Below are 21,198 nucleotides of genomic sequence, written 5' to 3'. Positions count from 1 at the left end.
TTCAAAATTCAAAATCAATAAAATAGGCAGTTCTTAATTTGCTCGGAATCAAACTTTTACTTGGTAGGTTTGAAACACATAGCAAAAATGTAATGTTTGTGTGGTAGTGGAAATAAAACATGCAGAGAAACAAGAGATAGGTTAATAAAAGAAGGGCAGTAAAATGCAGCCAGACATGGATTTCAAGGGCCACAAGCACCTTTTAGGCTCCTGCACTCTGGAGTATTAGTACCATTTTTCTGAAAACATTTTGTAGCCCTTTTATAAGGGAAATTAGGTTCCTTGCTTTGGATCACTGTCCAGTTGAGACGCTAATTAAAAAGCAATTTAAGAATCTATTTTTCCTTTGTCCAAGTTGCCCAGTGGTAAAGAAAAAATTCATTACTAAAATAAGGAAAAAAGGGAAAAAAGAAGTTGCTTTTTTTTTTTTTTTAAAGAGCTTGTTGAAAATTGTGAGGGTTTTTCCCATGAAAAAAGTCAGGATACACGAAACATTTTTTATTCTTTAAAGCATTTCCTGAGTTTTGATTAAAATTGTCAATCTCTTTATGGCTTTTTTTCAAGAACTGAAAAATGTGATTCTTTGAAAAAATTTTGATGGAAACAAAAATCTCCCAGCAATGTTTTCAGCTTTAAAAAGGGGTGGAAGGATGGAATAGTATGTGTTGGGGTTTTTTTGGTTTGTTTTTTTTTAAAAGGTGTTCTAGACTTATGTTAGTCTAGAAAGGATGATAATGTCCACCAGTTACTTTTTCCTGTTTAATGTTTAACTGGTACATATTGCATATTTGTGTTTATGTATTTGCAAATATGTATACAAGCTTAAGTCTCTGCTCACAGCAGTCTGTTACAAATGCATACAACACAGGTTGATATTGCTGCCTTTGTAGTATGCAAAAAATTTCCATGCCATGCAAATCAAAAGTATTCTATTACTGTGATAGCCTGAGGAACATGGAACAACAAAGACATCCTAATGAAAATCCTAGGGTCACTTCAGCTATTGAGGCAATCCTCAGAGACTGCAAATGAGTTGAGGGCTTATTTTGAAATTATCATTTAAACTGGAGGTTTGGGCATACTGGAACTCCACTAATTACCACATATGCTTCAGGGCTTCTGGAAGGGTGGAAAACTCTGCTTAATCATGTAGGCAAGCAGAAAATAGGAAAGGCAGATGTTGTACTGACCTCTTCTTGTCTGAATCTGATTATCTGTTTTTTGACCTCATCCACCTATTTGAAGTCATCTGTCATAATTGTGTATTTTACAGATATATGCCCATGCAAGTAATTTTTTAATATTATTTTTACTTTTTATATTATTGAGACATACTTGGACTAGCCACTCAGAAAAAAAAAAAGATACCTTGGTGTTAAAGAAATTGTACCAGGTGTAAAGTGTTGGGGGGCACTATGTACTGTTAAGGATGACATGAAAATAAGAGTGTCTCAGTGATGTTTGCTGATACTGCAGTCTCCTGTGGAATATGCTGTTTAAGATGTAGAGACTACATACAGAAGTAGACCTTCTTAAAAGCAAAAACCCCACAAGATTCCCACTGCCGCAAAAAAAACCCCAAACAAACAAACCACCATTTAACCACTAAAGCAGAGCCTAAGGACTTTAAAACCCACTGCATTTAATAAACTTAGTCACTGTTTTGGGAAACACCATGTTAATTCATTTTAATTTCTTTGATAATTCTTCCAACAAATGCTTGTTATGGGAGGTTGTTAAATGTAGGGCTGTAAAACATGACATCTATGAAATATGTTTCTTTTTTTGTCCATTACTCTTGCTGCATTATTGATTATCAGTCAAGGAGAAGTGATAGCCTAATTAAGAATAGTGATACAGGTTTAGACTTTGCTTATTGAAATAAACATTGTGTCTTAGCCAATTAATTCTCTAATCTTGAAAGAATTTACAGGAACTTGCATGTGTAAAATGGGTAAGTACTGCTTTGTCTATCATCATATAAAATAAGTCATAAAATAGCAAGGCTTTGGGTTTTTTATTAATTGAGTTTAGTGGTTGCATTGCCACAATGTAAATCTAGTTATATATTTAGCTAAATTAGCAAAGTAATTGATAAGGTGAAGGAGATGAGTGCCCACATCTAACCACACAGTAAGCCTTGTAAGTGAACACGAGATCTCAGAGTTTTGCTGAAGCCCAGCAGTGGAGTGGCTGTAGGAGGGAGGCTGAGTGCGTGCCCCGATCACCCTGCAGCAGAGAGGCTGCTGGTCGACAGTATGATCTTGGGCAGGTCATCATCACTGCTGCACGTTGTCAGCACAACTTGCAATTTCAATGATCATAGAATCGTTTGGGTTGGAAAAGACCTTTAAGATCATCGAGTCCAACTGTAAACCTAACACTGCCAAGTCCACTACTAAACCATGTCCCTAAGCACCACATCTACATATCTTTTAAACACCTCCAGGGATGGTGACTCCACCACTTCCCTTGGCAGACTGTTCCAATGCTTGACAACCATTTTGGTGAAGAAATTTTTCCTAATATCCAATCTAAACCTTCCCTGGTGCAGCTTGAGGACGTGTCCTCTTGTCCTATTGCTTGTTACTTGGGAAAAGAGACTGACACCCACCTCACTACAACCCCCTTCAGGTAGTTGCAGAGAGTGATAAGGTCTCCCCTGATCCTCCTTTTCTCCAGACTAAACAGCCCCAGCTCCCTCAGCCGCTCCTCATAAGACTTGTGCTCCAGGCCCCTCACCAACTTGGTTGCCCTTCTCTGGACACGCTCCAGCAACTCAATGTCTTTCCTGTAGCGAGGGGCCCAAAACTGAACACGGTATTGGAGGTGCGGCCTCACCAGTGTGGAGTACAGGGGAACAATCCCTTCCCTGCTCCTGCTGGCCACACTATTTCTGACACAGGCCAGGATGCCGTTGGCCTTCTTGGCCACCTGGGCACACTGCTGGCTCATATCCAGCCGGCTGTCAACCAGCACCCCCAGGTCCTTCTCTGCCGGGCAGCTTTCCAGCCACTCTTCCCCAAGCCTGTAGCATTGCATGGGGTTGAAGGTTGAAGGCCTTTAGACAAGATCTTAAAGGTCTTTTCCAACCTAAGTGATTCTGTGATCACAGAAATTGCAAATTGTGCTGACCAAGTACAGCAATTTGGTCTGTATCAGAGCTTCTCTCCAGGGGTAATGCTGGACTTGACTCATTTCCTACCTACAGCCAGGTTCTAGATCCTCCTGTGTGATTTACGGCAGTATTTAGGCATTGTATGTATGTATTGCTGTATATAGTATCAGATTGAGAATTTGTATATGCCAATGTTGTTAGGAATGCCTGCAATTACACATGTACGTTTGTTATCCAAACCTTGAACATGCAGCTTTTGAAATACTTCAAAGGAGCAATGGTAACACAGTCATATGAATTCTAATATCTATTTAAAAAACATTTAGTGCTGGTAAGATTTCCCAGTTTTCCTGTAGCACCTTGTATTGGTTTTATGTGGCAAGGTTTTGGTAGCGAGGGGGGTTACAGGGGTGGCTTCTGTAAGAAGCTGCTGGAAGCTTCCCCTGTGTTCGAGAGAGAGCGAGCCCATACCAGTCGGCTCTGAGACGGACCCGCCGCTGGCCAAGGCCGAGCCAATCAGTGATAGTGGTAACGCCTCTGTGATAACATTTTTAAGAAGGAAAAAAGTTGGGAGAGTGAGAAACAGCCGCGGGAGAGAGGAGTGAGAACATGTAAGAGAAACAAGCCTGCGGACACCAAGGTCAGTGAAGAAGGAGGGGGAGGAGATGCTCCAGGCGCCGGAGCGAAGATTCCCCTGCAGCCCGTGGTGAAGACCCTGGTGAGGCAGGCTGTCCTCCTGCAGCCCAGGGAGGTCCATGGGGGACCAGATCTCCACCTGCAGCCCGTGGAGGACCCCACGCCGGAGCAGGTGGGTTCCTGAAGGAGGCTGTGACCCCGTGGGAACCCCGCGCTGGAGCAGGCTCCTGGCAGGACCTGCGGATCTGCGGAGAGAGGAGCCCGTGGAGCAGGTTTTCTGGCAGGACTTGTGACCCCGTGGGGGACCCGCGCTGGAGCAGTGTGCTCCTGAAGGACTGCACACCGTGGAAAGGACCCATGCTGGAGCAGTTCGTGAAGAGCTGCAGCCCGTGGGAATGGCCCACGTTGGAGAAGTTCGTGGAGGACTGACCCCGTGGGTGGGACCCCACGCTGGAGCGGGGGAAGAGCGTGATCAGCCCTCACCCTGAGGAGGTGAAGCGGCAGAAAATAACGTGTGATTACCGTAAACCCCATCCCTGTCCCCCTTGTGCCGCTGGGGGGGTTTGGTGGAGAAATCCGGGAGTGAAGTTGTGCCCGGGAAGAAGGGAGGGGTGGTGGGAAGGTGTTCTGAGATTTCGTTTTATTTCTCATTACCTTACTCTGGCTGATTTGTAATAAATTGAGCTAATTTTCCCTAAGCTGAGTCTGTTTTGCCCGTGACGGTAATTAGTGAATGATCTCTCCTGTCCTTATCTCGACCCGCAAGTTTTTGTTATATTTTTCTCTCCCCTGTCCAGCTGAGGATGGGGGAGTGATAGAACAGCTTTGGTGGGCACCTGGCGTCCAGCCAGAGTCAACCCATCACACACCTCATGTATTCCTACTCATAAATATTGGACCTGAAAGTCATCAGTGGTCCCCTTAGATCAACAATGTTGTTTTGGTATCTATCTAGGATATCTGGTCAGAGGTCTAGGACATGTGATTTTTGATGACTACTTTAAATATTAGCCTTGAAAGTTACTACTGGAGCAATTGTGCTATTAAAACTGTGCTAGAAAAATGTGGGAAATTGGTTTTCCTGATGAGAATTACTGATTTTGACTTAAAAGAGAAAAGGTTGCTCAATTTTTTTCCCTATTGCCAACATGCCAAATGTAATCAATAATTTTCCTGATTCTAGAGTTGGCCCTTTATTATTTCTGACAGGACCTGCAAATAAAACAAATCTTAAAATAAATTGATTAAAGCTTTTTCCCAAAAAGTTGATGTTTTGCTAAAATGATGTGGTGGATTCTCAAACTGTGGCTGTAAAGGGATTGGTTCACTCATTCATTTAAAAAAAAAAAAAAAAAAAGGCTTATTTCCTGTAAGTGGTCTATTAAATCACCACAGCATTGCTACCACACTGACATGTTTTATTTTCATTATATTCTTGTGTTTGCAACATTCATGTACTGTAACAAAAGCATTATGATTTTCCTGCATGGAGGGTCAGCAGTAAAGGGGGCAACAGGCAGTTACATATTTCTCATAATATGAGAACAAAGGTTGGCCTTCAGTGAGTGCTCAAACATTGAATGACCATGTGTAGGGTTTAGGTTTTATTTCTGCGGGGCCCGGACGATAGACCACCAATATGATGATTAAAGTCGCCCATTTATTGAGCTTAGCTGATCATTTTTATACAATTCTCTAAGTTGTTTAGAAACTCTGATTGGTTGCTGCATGCAAGCATTTGGTGTCCACGCGCACAAACATAAACGGTGATTGGTTACATCGGTACTGTCCACGCGCACAAACGTAAGATAAAGTTAGTTATACCCGCTCTGTACACGTGCATAAACACAGGACATAATTGGCCATATTAATTAGAGCATGCAAGACTTGTCTTAGTCCAATTGGTCGAGATAAGCCCCTGAATTGAGGTTGTTTGTGCCAAGTTCCCTTTATCGTGGAATGTGCACCTGTGTTTTTCTAATTGGGATCTTTCTTTTTCTATCTTCTTGTTTATTCTGTTCAAGCCTTCTAAAGGTGTCTGGAATGCTCTTGTGACCATGAGCTACTTTTAGGCCCAATAACTAAGTTCCCTATAACTGAACCCTACACCATGTTATACAGCCGCAGAGCACCACAGAAAACCTCTTCCCTCCCAAATGAAAAACAGCCCCATATGGATAGATCAGTGCTTGAAATAAGCCAGTGACAGTCACATATTTTTGGTTCATTTATGTCTAGAGACTCAGTTCTGCACCCTAAATTGTCTTCTCAAATTACTCCAATACTGCACAAGTTATTAATCTATAAAGTATTCTGGGCATTCTTGCAGAAAAGACTCAATCAGAGTGAGAAACAACATAACATTTATCACAGAAGTCTCTTATTTGAATCCAGACTTCATTTGGAGTTACCCATTGAGAACTTCCATTTATCTGTTATGTGACCTGCAGGTTTATTTGTAACTCTGGATTTACGCAAGTCATGTATTTGTATGTTTTCGTTACTTCTACTAATAGCTTTTTCACAAACGATGCTGCAGTTGGTGCAGTTGCTCAGGCTCAGTGGAACATCATCAGATTTTGGGAGAGGACAGAGATTCCCTAACCAGTGTCAATGGACTTGTCGTATAGTGGTGGCTTGTAAAGCGAGATAGCTGCAATGTCGATACCTCTGATGTTGCTAATATTTATTTCCACAGGCTGCTTCTCTCCTCTGTCACCCATTTACTTTATGCAGTTTACACAACTTGTGTTTCCCAAGTCTTTGCCCACTTTGCTCCCTGGTGTACTGTCTCATTTCATTCCTTCTGTATGTATCTCACTTGGACCTTTTAAACCTGTTAACTCCCCTCCCCCCCCCCAATAAAAATAGCCTTTCTCCATTCCATTCCTCCCCCCTTCTTTTTTTAAAAAATTTTTTTTCTTTAGCTAGTAACGTAAAAATACTCAATTTAAAAATTAAATTTCAGATAATGACAATCTGTGCAACTCCAGATATAATGTAGTTTGTTCAGTGAAGAAAATGAAGAGTAATGGATTTTTATATGGAGAGTCAGTGTCGTCTTCACTATTTTTATACTACTGAATAGTCCAGTCTACAGAATTCCCCAGAAATACTTTTAAGAGATGTTGAATCAAGCATATTATTGTAACCTGGGATAGAAGGTGATGAGAAATCAGTAAGTAGCTCTTAGTGATTCCTTATCTTTCAAACTATTTAGTGTAACATTGATAAAAAAAAATAATCACGCTACTTCTTGTTACTGGATTGGTCATTCATTTTGATGCATCTGAAATAATTTTGTTTCAGATGATAGAAGACAGGACTTCTGGGTTAACTTAGTATCTCTATTGTAAAAAACAGTGGTTTCTGATATGAAAAATAAAGCATGTAATTTTCCTTTATTTATTTATTTACACAGAAAGAGACTGAAAGGGACAGTAACCCTTTGTGGGTGGAAATGAAATGAAGAATGACTTTAAGACCCGTTTAATCCTTGATTTAAGACACCGGGGGAAAGAAACCAAAACACAACACTAATGAACTGAGAATAAATGAGGAAATAAATAATTCTGTAGTAAAATATGTTCAAATTCAAAAATGAAGTAGAGAAAGAATGGGGAATGGGGCATCCCTAGGTTTCCACTCCTCCTCCCCCCTCTCCCCCCCCAAGGCTTGGAAAAGCTGTAACAATTGAGATCAAGCACAAAAACATTATTGGGAAAACCCCACCTTGTATTCAAAGGCTAGCTTAAGAAATAAACATAGTAGGGGTGAACTGCAAGAATGTGGTGGAATAGTTCTCATTTATAAAAGAAGTATTCAGTACCAGATATTTAAGAAAGAATAAACAATTTCTTAACTACTCAGTGAAGAATCTTTAGTATATTTCTTAAATAATTTCTTATTGTAGCCTGTACACTGTACACTAATTTTGTATTCCTTTATGAATAAGATTAGATACAGATGTTTTGCCTCATCTGGAGGATGTTAGAATCATGGCACGTGGTATTTTTCCTTATGCATCAGAATTAAAAGACCTCGCTGTATGTTCTGCTTGCAAGACTTGCTCTCTCCTTGACTTTGGGCAGAGCATTTTACCTTTCTATATACATCACCTTATATAAAAAATATGTAAATAACTTAGAAGAGAATGTACTGAAGAACCATTAAATAATTTTTATGATTACTAAATTACAGATGGTGTTTTAAATACAAAATAGTTGAGATGCCAATGGAAAAAGTTGAAGACAAAACTCGCAGCCAGGCAGCTGGTACTTGGGATGAGCGAAATCTCTCTGCAGTGTCTAGTTTTCACGTTCCAGGAAGTCTGTCTCTTCTTACACACTGGAAGCAATAAATATATTTCCTTCTTTGGGAACTCATGGCAAAGCAGCTTTCAGGCAAGCCAATGCACGGCCACATTTGATGGGCTGAATCAACTTATGTTCCTAAACTGACAGGTGGTTTTGAGCAGTTCATGAGGGATTTAGTTGGCGCAGTGCAAAATGCAGCCTACAGGTCAATGAAATTTGGATAAACAGAAATTAATAACCAATGGCCAATACTGTTACCCTTGGTTATGCCAGATAATGCCATTCTTTCCGAGTTGCCTGACTGAAATAAATTAAAATACTTTCAGGTTGAAGACATATTTGCTGTGAGGTAAAGGGATGATAAAATTGGCCTCATACAATGAGTCAGATGTTTTGGTCTTTGTCAGGAAACAGTATCAGAACAAATGCACAATTACTAGGGTGACACCCCCCACCCACCTCAAACCCAACATCATAATTTTTGAATGTGTTTTTAGATTTTTCTATTATTTTCTAGAAACAGTCTACCGTGGTATATGGCTTGCTTCTGTTCCCACTGAAGTCAATAGCAAAATTGCCAGTGAGTGATGGAAAAAGCCCCTGAAAAATGTCTCAAAAGCATTGGTTTCACTTTGGTAAATTGAATTTATTGGCCAAAAAATTAGATTTATAATTGTTTGCTTCAATCTTAGTTACAGAGAGACTGGCGTCTCTTTACATCAATTTCACTAAATTTGTTCCTTCTGACATCCTCTAAAAAGATGTATTACCCAAATTTTAAGCCAAAATTGGAAGATAAGCTCTTAGCAATATAAAGAGAATCCAAATTCAATGTACAAGAACAATGACCAAAAGCTCAATGCTACCTCTTGCTAGTTTACATTAATATTTTTTGTTTTGCTTACAGCACTTGTTTTCTCAAATATCCCACTTGCCTTTTTTTGACTTTTAACCCTGAACTGTTCCTTTATCAGAAATTTCTATGTATAAGTAATAGCAATTTTGTATTGAAGTTATTGTTGCTGTTTAATAGGGCAAGAAGGAATGTTTGCTTCTTGTAGTGTGAAGGGGGGTGGATTAGTTTTATATATCTTTTTGGGAGACTGCTATCAATAAATCAGTGTGGTTTGAGCAAGCTGTTGGTTAGGTTCAGCTCTTAATGCTTGGGGGATGCCACAGAACCACTGTGGAGTGTGGCTCAGGTGTAAGCCACTTTTTTTTTTTTTTAAATACCTTTCAAAAGAAAAGCCCATACTTCACAGAATCTTAAACCTGGCAACTATTTACAGAACTGTTTTTCTTGTGTACTGCCTGCTAGCATTGTGTTTGCTTCTTGCAACAGCACCTCTGCTTCCCGAGAGCCTTAAAAACACACTTGAAGTGCTAGATCACTGTCCTCCTGTGCCAATACTAAACATAAATTTTTCCACATGAGTCAACTGAGTGAAGTTCAGATGTTTTAAAAAGAGTTGGGTTTTCATTTGCCCGAAGGCTGCTCTGCTAAAAAATTTTCAGTGACCTCATAGCTGAAAGTGACTGAAATTTGTCCTTTTAGCTATTAAATAACTCAACTGTTCTGCACAGCTTTGTGAACTTGGATTATAATTTTTGTGTTCCAATTTTTGTAACTTGATTTTTGATTTATATGAAAATTGCATAGACCTTGAGATGTCACTGTTGGCATACCTCTTTGACTAAAATTTGCCTGATGCATTTGTAGGATATGAAAATGCTGTTAAACTAGATCAGCAGTCCTTGGTATGCTAGGATAGAAGGAAAAGCCTCTCTTTGAGTGCAACTTCATCATGTTTTCTCTCTGAAGTCTTGAAACAAATGTGCTGTGCAGCTTGTTTCTTTCTTCCTGCAACTTCTGTCTTGTAGCTGGCTCTAGCAGCTCCAGCACAATCCATCTTCTTAGGCTTTTTCTAGCAGGAATTTGTTATCCTGAAAAGAATAGAGAATTTGCCAAGACGTTCAGGCTGTGTGGGCAGCTTTTACTGGTGGAACAGCCATGTCCTCCCAGTCATGCCACCGGGATGCTATGTGGGCTCTGTGGATATTATGTGGGATCTGTCATTCTATGGGAGACTCCTTGATGGAGATGGAAGCTCATCCATAAGATATGGATGAGATTTGTACTTGCAAAAGTGTTGCTAACTAATAAAGTGAAGTCATTCCACTTTCCATAGTACAGCAAGCAGAAAAGATGTCTGTCATGTATAAGTCATCACAGATCTCAGCTCCAGCAGAAGGGTGTTTGTTAGGGTGCAGTATTCAAAAGCTGGTGGCCACAACACACAGCATAATTAATTATTTAGCTGCCTTTGTGTGAGTATCTGGATTCAGGATGATATTCTTGCATGGCTATCTGTTGTGATTGGAGAAGCTAGAGCTCTGTCTTCAATATGTCATAATTTCTTGAGCCTGCAGTCATGTCTGAGTGTTAGTTAATGTATTTTTGTCCTGATCTCTTTTAACATTGTGCAGGACAACACCTTTCTCCATGCCCATCTAAAGCTAGCTTTGCTGTACTGACCCTTGGTGTGCTGTCATCACAGTGTATGTGGAAGGGCACCACTTCAAAATTAGAGAGAGGGCGGTGGAGAAGATAGATGCTAGTGGCAAGCAGATAACATCATTCAGAGAAACATTTTATCCAAGGTTAATGGAAGATCAGACACAGTATCTATCAGCTGAAGCAAGATCAAAGTAATTTGTTAAACATTGAGAAATATAACTCCGTTCCTGAACTGTCGTGATGTACTGGTGATGTACCTGCAACATTTTGATAGTGTTTGACAGGTAGTATTTGACTATTCATTAACACAAATACCTTCTGTGCTGCTCTAAGTATCTATTTTTCTGTTCTTGGATGGAAATTAAAAGTTTGGGTGGAGAAAAGTAGGTGAGAGAAAGCATCTAATACTCGCAAAGAGGTAATACACATAGCAGCGGCTGAGTAAACAGTAAAGAGGATGGCCCCTGTAGCTGTGGTGGGCTAGCCCTGGCCAGCAGCCAAACACCCACCCAGCCACTTACTCCCCCCTGCCTCAGGGGCATGAGGGGAGAAAATAAGATGAGAAAGCTCATGGGTTGAGATAAAGACAGGGAGACTGCTTATCAATTACTGTTGCAGGCAAAACTCAGCTTAGGGAAGATTAATTTATTGCCAATTAAAATAGATTTGGGTAGAGAGAAATGAAAGACATAGAAACAACAGCTTTCCTCCCATTTTTTTCCCAGGTTCAGCTTCACTCCTTCATTCCTGACACCTCTAGTCTCCGCCAGCCCTGAGTGGCATGGGGCAGGGGGTGGCTGAAAGCATTTTCTGGTCAAAACATTTTGTATTACCTTTCAGTCGTTTTTGAGAGCAAGATCTGAGCGCATGGTGAGCTCTGCACCATCTGAAAGGTGCTGATGCGTGAAACTGGGTTGTCTACCCCTTCAGTGAGGCCACCATCTTTGAAAGAGGGACCTGCTTTTAAAAACCAACTTGCAGAGTTCTTTCTAACTGCAGGATTTTTAAGAAGTACTGGTTATAATGGGGTGTTCAGTGGTATCTGTGTTGTACAGGCAGTCCTAAGGAGTTACTTGATAATGTTATGATATTATGCAAGATAGGATAATGACCCCTTGTCTTTGCCTGAGAATTGTAAATTCCTTAAGCCTTTCCGTAGGGGTTTTTGAAATAATGTAATATCACCTTCATCTTCTGTGAGAATGCAGACCAATTTATTTGTGTTTGTAGTGGATAGTTGTTAGGAAGGGAAGTAAAAAACTGGGAGATGTGTTGGATTAAATAGTGACTGTCAACAGATTTCTTTGCTGCAGAGCTACTTTGGAGCGAGGGTGTTTATTCACTCTTTCTCTCACATTTTTCTTTATTAAGGTGCAGTTCAGCTGAGATTGAATTCCTCTTTGGCTGTCCATAAACTGTGAAACAGAAGGATGCAGAAGACTATTCCTTGCCTTTTTGTACATGAGTGACAAGAGCACAAGATCATTACTACAAGTTTGCTGCAAAGATGAGTTCAGAGGAGAAGAGCATATCTCCAGCTCACAAAACATCCACTCCATCACATAGAAGTGCCTCCTCTTCATCATCGTCTCAGAGAGACAGGAGGCAGGTAAGGAAAAGATCTAGATGTTTGTAACATCTGGTGAAATGATTCATTTATTCCTGGCTGTTACTTCTTGATAGCTCTGAATTTACTTGCTATAGCACTGGATGATATCACTATAGCTGAGAACTGTTGATTTTTTTAAAAATTTTTTTTCCACTTTCTAAAGTGGTTTGAAAAAAATTCAGAAGCAACATGGGCACTATGTGTAGTGCTGGAGTGGGAAGGATATAATCACATGGACAAATAGGAAACATGCTCTGAAGTCTTTTAGGAAGTGGTTTCTTTGGCAGCAGGAACCTACAGTGTTGCTTCAAGTTGTTTTGTGCCCTCTTGGAATACCTCTTTTTGTAAATCTAACTACAGAGGTGTATTATCTTTTTACAAGGTGATATTTCAATTCAATTTAAATATCATATTATTCATCCCTTTTGGAAGCAGCTAACATTTTAAATATTATTTGGTTTACTACAGATTTACACTGATTGTCCCATGTCATATAGTACTAGTTCAGTTATGTTAGACTACCATTTTCAAGAGACCCTTGTCTATGTGGATGTAATACATCTTGTCCCCAGGACCCCTTTCAGATGAGGGCTATATTATTTTCCCTCGAAACATCTTAGGCATTCCTGTGTTTTTTTGAGGGCTGGGTGTACAGTCTGGCCTCAGCATCAGTGGGAGCCCTTCAGAAAGTATCAGAGCTACCCACTAGATGCCAGATAGTTGTTACATGTATATTTACAAGTGCAAAGGTTGATACTGAAAATTTGATTAGAAGAAAAACATACTTTAAAACCTTGATCCATGGAAACCTTGAACACTAAATCAGCTTCTACGTTAGTTTTACACCATCATGTTTAAAAAAGAAAAGTACAAAACAACTTCATAATTTAAAATATTGTGAAAATATTTTCATTAATGCAATACTGGCTTCTTTTCAGCTTGACAAGGAAAAGAGACAGGAAGAGAACTTAAGTAATTGTTTGCTGTGGTATGCTTTTACTTGAATGGCTGTAGCTTAAGAACATTTTCCCAGCTACTTGTGTGCCAGCTGTGACACTATTTTCTCAGCTGCTGCTGAAGTAGTTTTTTTCCCTTACCTGACTTATAAAAATTTTGAAAACTGAGAATTTTGATGAAAACTGTAACATTTGCAGCTTTGAATGTAAATAGTCTCACCATAAGGTATATTTAAAATGTTAAACCAGGAGAAGAATTCTGATGTGTGTTCAGTAACAGGCAGGAAATGTGTCTGGTTTTTTTTTTTTAATAATTTCCATTGCTTTTCAGTGAAGCCAAAAATTATGTTCTCACAGGTGATAAATATTTTCCCTTTCATGCTGTACAGGATTTGGGATAGCTGTACTCAGTTAAGTCCTGGTTAGCATATGATATCCTCTTAATTTTTCATTACTTCCATCTGGAGCAAGACTTTCACATCTTTTGTTTAAAGCATCAGTATATTTTATCTCCTGCATTTAAACCCAAAGAAGGTGAATGCAAGACTTGTAGGAGCTGCTGAGCTCAGCTAAGAGCATATCCTCTGAGTTCTCTTTGTAATTAGGTAGGTTGGTACGATCATACAAGTGAGGATGAAAAAAAATTACCTTTTGGGAATACATTTTACCATAAATCTTAATGGCTACCGTATCTGTTACCATAGCAATGGAGTAGAGCAAGGTATACCTGTCATCATAATGAAATGGATGCTTAACTTTAAGTCCATATTTGGCCACTGAAACATGAAACATGATTTTAAACTAATGCTGAAGAGGTTGATGGTGTGATGCATCCAGAGCTCTCTTTGATCCAATAATGTCTGATGATGCTTAACAAGTATATTTAAGCATGTAAATGTGGACTGGAAAGGCTACTGCTAGGCATTCGTTTTTTTGCCTTAGTGCTTTCAGTGTTAAAGGCAGAGAAATATCCAGGAGAATGAATTGATGGGCAATTTCTTCTGCAGTGAAACTGAGCTACAGCATGCAACACAGCATGAAGTGGAATGGTACTATATCCAGGGAAATAAACATACAAATGTTTCCTTTGTGCATGTTGACATAGTAAATCAACCAGCTCCATCATACCATATATGATAACAACTGTATTTCTATTTTCTTTCTCTACTTGTGGCATTATTTTTATATGTTTTGGTTTTCATAGGCTTTCCACAAATGCAGTGATAGCTAGGGGGTAGAGTATTTTGGTTCAGGGGCTGTTGGGTTTTACTTTGAAAAGGCTTGAAGATTCTGTCTTGCTGCCTCCTTGGGCTCTTCATAGCAGCTAGGAGAAAAGCACCCTTCCTTAAGGGGTAATATGTATGGATATAGAAAGTGATGTGACTGGATGAAGTGTCAACGTAGCTTTCATTGTCATAAATGAGGATAACACTTGATATTTCTAGATGGTTAATGACTGAAATCTTCTCATCATATAATTCTTGTCAAAGTCATACTAGCAATTATGGAACAGTTTCCCAATAAATTACAGCGCGGGAGGCTGAATGAGTGTGAACATGACTATGATATATTATTTCAGGGAGAATGGAAAATGTCATGCTGTATATAAAGCTGGCATTTTAATGTAGCTTTCTTATTTGTGCAATATACATCACCTAAGAGAATTAGCAGTCAGCAAAAGCTTTGACATGGCCAATCTGCAGGCTCCATGACTAAGTGATTGATAAATGAACAGACTACTGAAGCTAGCAATAACCAAAAAAATGGGTTCAGATTTTTGTTGTCATAGGAACTTTAGTGTCATCCATTTTTGTCAAAATTGTGGTTAATTTGGACTATTAGATAGAAGAAGGCCCAGGACCAACCTGTTTTGTTTAGCCCCTGAGCTGAGCATGGTGGCAGGGCAGTTGTGGTGTCCTTTATAAGGAATACTTTAGAATGGAGCAACAACAGTTTTTCCTACTGTGGAGCTGTTGCAGAGTGTAGAAGCTGTCATTTCGACTGTCAGGGGATCTCCCTCAGAAAACTAAGGGTCCCCATACCAAGGCGAGCATAAAAACTGCAGTTTTGACAGCCTTTTTTGTGGGCCATGCTGGAAAGGGAGATTCCTGGTTTTCATCCTTTGTCAAACTCTGAAAAGGCTAGTCATATTCTGTTGCACAACAAAAAAGAGGAAGACTAACACTGTTTTTAGAAAGTACAGCTGAATATGATAAAATCATATGTTGTGTATTCAGTTTGATGGGTGTAAGCTCTTTGTAAGTATTCCATATTTTATTTATTGACTAAGTATGCAAGTCATACTGCAGACTGTAATACGTTATATATTCTCTGCAATGCCTGGGTGGTAATATTGTGCTGAGAAGGCAGAAGGAAGTAAATACATTATAGAGTTAACAATGTGCAGTTTGGTAAATTGGGACCTGACCCCAGGCTATTAAACAGAGGGAGTGATGTAGAAGGAGAGTAATAATAATGAAACTGTGAACAAAGGAGAGATTTTGATTTTTCTGACCACCATGTAAAGGGTAGCTAATACATGATGCGAAGTGGATTTAGCAATGTCTGCTATTTTATATGCGAGGATTTCTCTTCTAATGTCTCGATTTTCTTTTTAGTCTTTTAGTGGGGAAGGGATGATTAGCTGTTACTTCTTTCTCTCTCTCTTTGTCAGATTGCTGTTTCAACAAATCCTTGGTTCTTTTCCCACACAGCAAACACAAAAGGAGAAGAGCTTTTAGTCCTATTGCATTTAGCCTTGTGTGGTCACCTTTGTACTAGAAGAGCTTTCATATTTCAGATGACTATTGTCTTTCAGCCATATGTAATGAGTGAAAGATAGGGCCTTTGAAGGAAGAAGAAAAAAGATTTTCCAGAGCAGCAATCATCCACTTTTGAGATTTTAATGTGTTTGTTGTTTTTTTTTTCTTTCTGTAAGAGCAATATTGACTAATAGGAGAAGGGGTGTAGCCAAGGGATGCAGAAAGGGCTGAGTTTGGGCTGAAGATGTTTACCTGGCCTTGAATTTAGGAGCAGAACGTGATTCCAAAGTCAAGGCTCTGGTCTTGCCTCGAGGTCTGTGCTTGAAAATACCTAGTCAGATTTTTATAACCACTATATTTTAATTCAAATATCAAAGTAGTCTCCTGAAAGCAGTATTTCCTAAGGCGTGTATCACCATTTCGTAGATATAAAGGCTTTAATGATGATGGAAGGATCAAGTCATTTGTCTGCAGCAACCTTAACCAAACCTTAGTTTATAGAGTAACTGGAAGACTATAAAAAAGTTACTGCAGTAGGTGAATCTGGGGGTGAAATATATGGTAGCTGAAAAAAAGGGCTAATAATAATTATTTGGATATAGGGATGCAGTAGAAATCTAGGCCTCCCAGTGCTATGCACTGTATTAAGCACATAATAAAAGGGAGTCGCTAGCATGAAGTGCTGATTAGATGAGACAAGCATAGATTGGGAGCAGAAAAAGAAAGAGGTGACTTGTCTGTTGTGTCATCAACTAATGATGAAGTATAATAAGAAGAGATGCGCATAATAGGAAAATATGATGGGTTTTGTGTTAATTCTAGAGTTCCATGCTTTCAGCTAATGTTAAGAAGAGTAAAAGTAGAATTATGAAGGGAAGTGTCTTGGCTAAGAAAACAACCATCAAGTTTTTCCCAGGAGATAATGAGCTGCAGGGACCATCAGGTTCTGTGAAGCTGAGTTCACATGGACAATCTGGATGCCACAGCAAGTGGGTGGTGCAGGAGGGAGAAGTAAGAAGTGCCAGGAGTGGAGTGCTTGGCTGTGCAGTGTAGAAAGCAAAAGGTACTTGATTTAGAGAGTGAGACTCTTGGGTCAGGAAATGAATAGGTGAAAGAAACAAGTAGGGGAGAGAGAACTAGGTGGGCCAAACACTTTGTGAGGTTGTAGGACATGAAACTAAGAAGCAAGGACTGGTTTGTAAGGAGAACAACTGGCTGGAAAAATAAAGGCAGAGTAGAGAGAAGGAAAGCAAGGGGAGAGGTGTTTCTTTGTGATCAGGAGTATCTGGGAGAGCTGGTTGATGTGTAGAAGGGAAAAAAAAAGTCACAAACAATCTTTCATTCTAACTGCTTGATGTTTAAGAAGCTCTTTTTGTGTGGTTATTCTAAGCAATAGCAGATTCACTTTTTACCTGTCCAATGAAAAAGCAATCTAGTATTTGAGACTGAAGCTACTTAATGCAAAATGCTCTCTAAAATGAGAGACCTGCTGTTGCTATTGCTTTGGCTCCTGTTGCTGCTACAACTTTCCTGGCAGCTCAATGAGAAGTAGCAGAGCAGCAGCAATGGGAAGGTTCATGGCAGGAGCAGCTGTGGTGGCAGCAGCTATGGGATTTCAGCCACTAGTGTTTTTCCTTTGGTAGGCTAGGTTGGCAGGGTAAGGTCCATCATATACAGAGATCCATCTTGCCTGCTGGTAATTAAAGTCCTTTGGAAGACTCTCTCTTTTCATTGTCTAATTTCATTTAGCATTTTTGGTGCTTTTTCTGGGAGACTGAGAACAATAAGATGTGTGAGAGTTTGTGAAGAAATAGGAGGGAATGTTCATGCTCATGTAGTTTAATTTATTGGTTTTAATATATTGAGATACCTCAAACTCAACTTTCTCTTTCTTTAAGACCAGTTATGATCAGTGACACAGTATCAAGGATGCATTATAGATTTCTGCCTCATAAACAATGACAATATAATTGATTGGGATATTTACCATGCTTGCCTATCTGTCTAGTGTGCCTTAGACAGTGTTGCTCATACAAGGTTGCAATATAATATAACATAATATATTCCATGTGGAAGAGAAGTCTGAGGATGTTTATATCCCTTCTTTATTCTTAAATTGAGTATCAACCTACATTCTTGCTCACTGCTGACAGCCTGATGTGACATCTAGAAAAAAATTCTTGGTGGCTAACCTGTAAATTTTACTTGTTTCTGTCTCTCTGTGACTTTAAAAGAAAGAAAGGCAAGGATGGACAGTTGTCTAGTAGTTAAACTACAGACCTGAGAACATGGAGCCTTATTCCTAGCTTTGGTCTTTAGCAAAGCATAAACTTAAGAGTGTTTTTACTTCTTAGTAGTTTGTGAGAATTATTTAAGTAATAATTACTAATCTCTTTGAGAGTTTCAAACTGAAGATGCTACTAAATGCCAAGTACTGTTATTACAGTGATGTAATTCTCTTTTGCTCTCTTTCCTAATTAACTCTCTTCACATAATACAGTTGAAGCGGCATTAGAACAGGAAGTGTTAAATAAGTACTTTAAAGGCAGCAACTCACTGGAGCAAGCAAATGTTCTGAGGGAGCCAAAGAATGAAGTGGCAAAATTGTTCACAAAACCATACAATTATTCTTTAAATTGGTTAGCTCCTGCTGCTCTACAAGATTTTTTTTGATAATTCTGTGTCTTTAATAGAGTTTGAAAATGTTCCTTAGGTTCAGGAGGTAGTGGGTCTTACTTCAGTAGCTGAAAAAATGTCTGAAACAATGAGTAGAGTAACTTATGAAGCTGTAGGACACCCATGTGAATGTTACCTTAAGTTCAATGCCATAGCACTTGTCTGAAATGAAATCATAAATCTCAGGCCCGTTAGATTCCTTTTTCATCACTCAAGTGGATAACAGCGAACTACTTGATGAGTGAACATTTACATGTGGCACAATCAGACCTTTAGAAGAAGGTAAGGACTTTCAGAGCGAAGCTCTCTGGACTACGGATTTGTCCAGGGACAGGGTAGGAACCCATGTCATTAAGACTCAGAGGGATTTGGTACAGACTGACCCCAGGGTTGAGACAGGCTCCCCCTGAGCACCAATGCTGATGGGTGCATTGAAAGTGTGAGGCATTGCTGCTCCAGCACTGGGAATCCTTGGGGGCAGGGCTGCTGGTACCTGTTGGTAGCAACACATGCCCAGGAGCCCAATTCATGTTGGATGCATCAGGCTTGCTGTCTGTATGTTGTGAAGCCAACCACAGGCATGCAGCAGATGTCCCTCATCTTGTGCCTGTATTTCTGCCTAGAATTTACATGATAGATACATGGCAACCAGAAGAAGTATGCCTGTGTGCATGTACACTGGATGGGCCCTCTCCAATCAATAGATACTTAGATGAGTGCCCCTGCCCTTGGTAATACTGTAGTGGTTTGGAGACAGGATCTCCCAGAGTACAATCCTGGAGATTAATAGAGGGAGATGCTGCCTCTTTCTAAGAAGGACTTGGCCTTAAAGCTGTTGAAGAAATAAAATGGGCTGGAGCGGTCAAGGATAGACAAATAGCCTGGTCTATAAGGCAAGCCAGCACAATGTCTGAAAGACCTGTGAGGAAAAAAAAGGTTGTGCAGGAGGCTTGATTTGATTCTTGGCAGTGATAGTGTGCATGCCAGGCTGTCCCGTGGGGCCGTGTGTACATGTTCTCTGAGCTTCGTAAACATTGCTATCTGAGTAATCATAGAATCATAGAATGGTTTGGGTAGGAAGGGACCTTAAAGATCATCAAGTTCCAAACCCCCTGCCATGGGCAGGGACACCTTCCACTAGACCAGGCTGCTCAAAGCCCCATCCAACCTGGCCTTGAACACTTCCAGGGATGGGACATCCACAGCCTCTCTGGGCAACCTGTTCCAGTGCCTTCACCACTCTCACAGTAAAGAAATTTTTCCTAATTACTAATCTAAATCTACCCCCTTTCAGTCTAAAGCCATTATCCCTTGTCCTATCACTACCTGCCCTTGGAAAAAGTCCCTCCCCAGCTTTCCTGCTATAAGATCTTCCTGGAGCCTTCTCTTCTCCAGGCTGAACAATCCCAACTCTCTCAGCCTGTCTTCATAGGAGAGGTGCTCCTGCCCCGATCATCTTCATGGCCCCCCTCTGGACTCGCTCCAACAGGTCCTTCTTAAGTCAGTGGCTCCAGAGCTGAACGCAGTACTCCAGGTGGTGTCTCAGGGGAGCAGAGTAGAGGGGTAGAATCACCTCCATCAACCTGCTAGCCACACTTCTCAATGCAGCCCAGAATGCAACTGGCTTTCTGGACTGCGAGCACACACTGCTGGCTCACATTCAGTTTTCATCCACTAATACCCCCAAGTCCTTCTCCTCAGGGCTGCTCTCAATCCACTCATTGCCCAATCCACATGCAGAACCTTCTGCTTGGCCTTGTTTAACTTCATGAGATTCACACAAGCCCACCTCTCAAGGTCCCTCTGGATGGCATCCCTTCCCTCCAGTGTGTCAACTGCACCACACAGCTTAGTACCATTGGCAAACTTGCTGACGGTGCACTTGATCCCACTGTCTATGTTGCCAAAGATGTTAAACAGCACTGGTCCCAATACCAACCCCTGAGGAACACCACTTGTCACTAGTCTCCACTTGGACATCAAGCTGTTGACTGCAACTCTGAGTGCAGCCATCCAGCCAATTCCTTATCCACGAAGTGATCCATCCATCAAATCCATGTCTCTCCAATTTAGAGACGAGGATGTTGTGTGGGACAGTATCAAATGCCTTGCACAAGTCCAGGTAGATGATGTCCTTTGCTCTTCCCTTATCCACCGATGCTGTAACCCCATTGTAGAAGGCGACCAAATTTGTCAGGCATGATTTGCTCTTAGTGAAGCCATGTTGGCTGTCACCAATTACCTCATTATTTTTCATGTGCCTTAGCGTAGTAGTTTCCAGGAGGATTTGCTCCATGATCTTGCTGGGCACAGAGGTGAGACTGACTGGCCTGTAGTTCGCTGAGTCTTCCTACTTTCCCTTTTTAAAAATGGTGGTTATGTTTCCCCTGTCTTACCTATAGGAGTGCTTTACAGACTGCATGGAGAATGCTGAAGTGCTATGAAGAAAGATTTCTTTTTTTAAACCATGTCAGTTTGATTAGAAATGATGTATGTAGCTAGTTTATATTACAAAACCAGGGAAATTGCTCACATAAAAGTTTAATTATCTGTGCAAATTATGATAGATAACTTAAAGTTGTGTTTTTGGAATATGGTCACTCTTGC

The 21,198-nt window shown here is 40.2% G+C and overlaps 1 protein-coding gene across 2 annotated transcripts in view; it reads left to right on the top strand.

The window, feature by feature from the left end:
* OSBPL6 (oxysterol binding protein like 6) overlaps nt 1-21,198 on the top strand; it is a 112,515-nt gene that overhangs the window by 38,191 nt on the left and 53,126 nt on the right. For both annotated transcript variants that reach the window (XM_075028348.1, XM_075028347.1), the window contains one exon: nt 11,960-12,197. In XM_075028348.1, the coding sequence (XP_074884449.1) occupies nt 12,096-12,197 (102 nt within the window). In that variant the 5' untranslated portion in view covers nt 11,960-12,095. The remainder of the gene's footprint in view (nt 1-11,959; nt 12,198-21,198) is intronic.

This window comes from Buteo buteo, chromosome 5, assembly GCF_964188355.1.
Source record: "Buteo buteo chromosome 5, bButBut1.hap1.1, whole genome shotgun sequence".
NCBI classification, from domain to species: Eukaryota; Metazoa; Chordata; class Aves; order Accipitriformes; family Accipitridae; genus Buteo; species Buteo buteo.
Note: the sequence above shows the minus strand (reverse complement) of the source record. Positions and strands in the feature narration are given on the sequence as shown.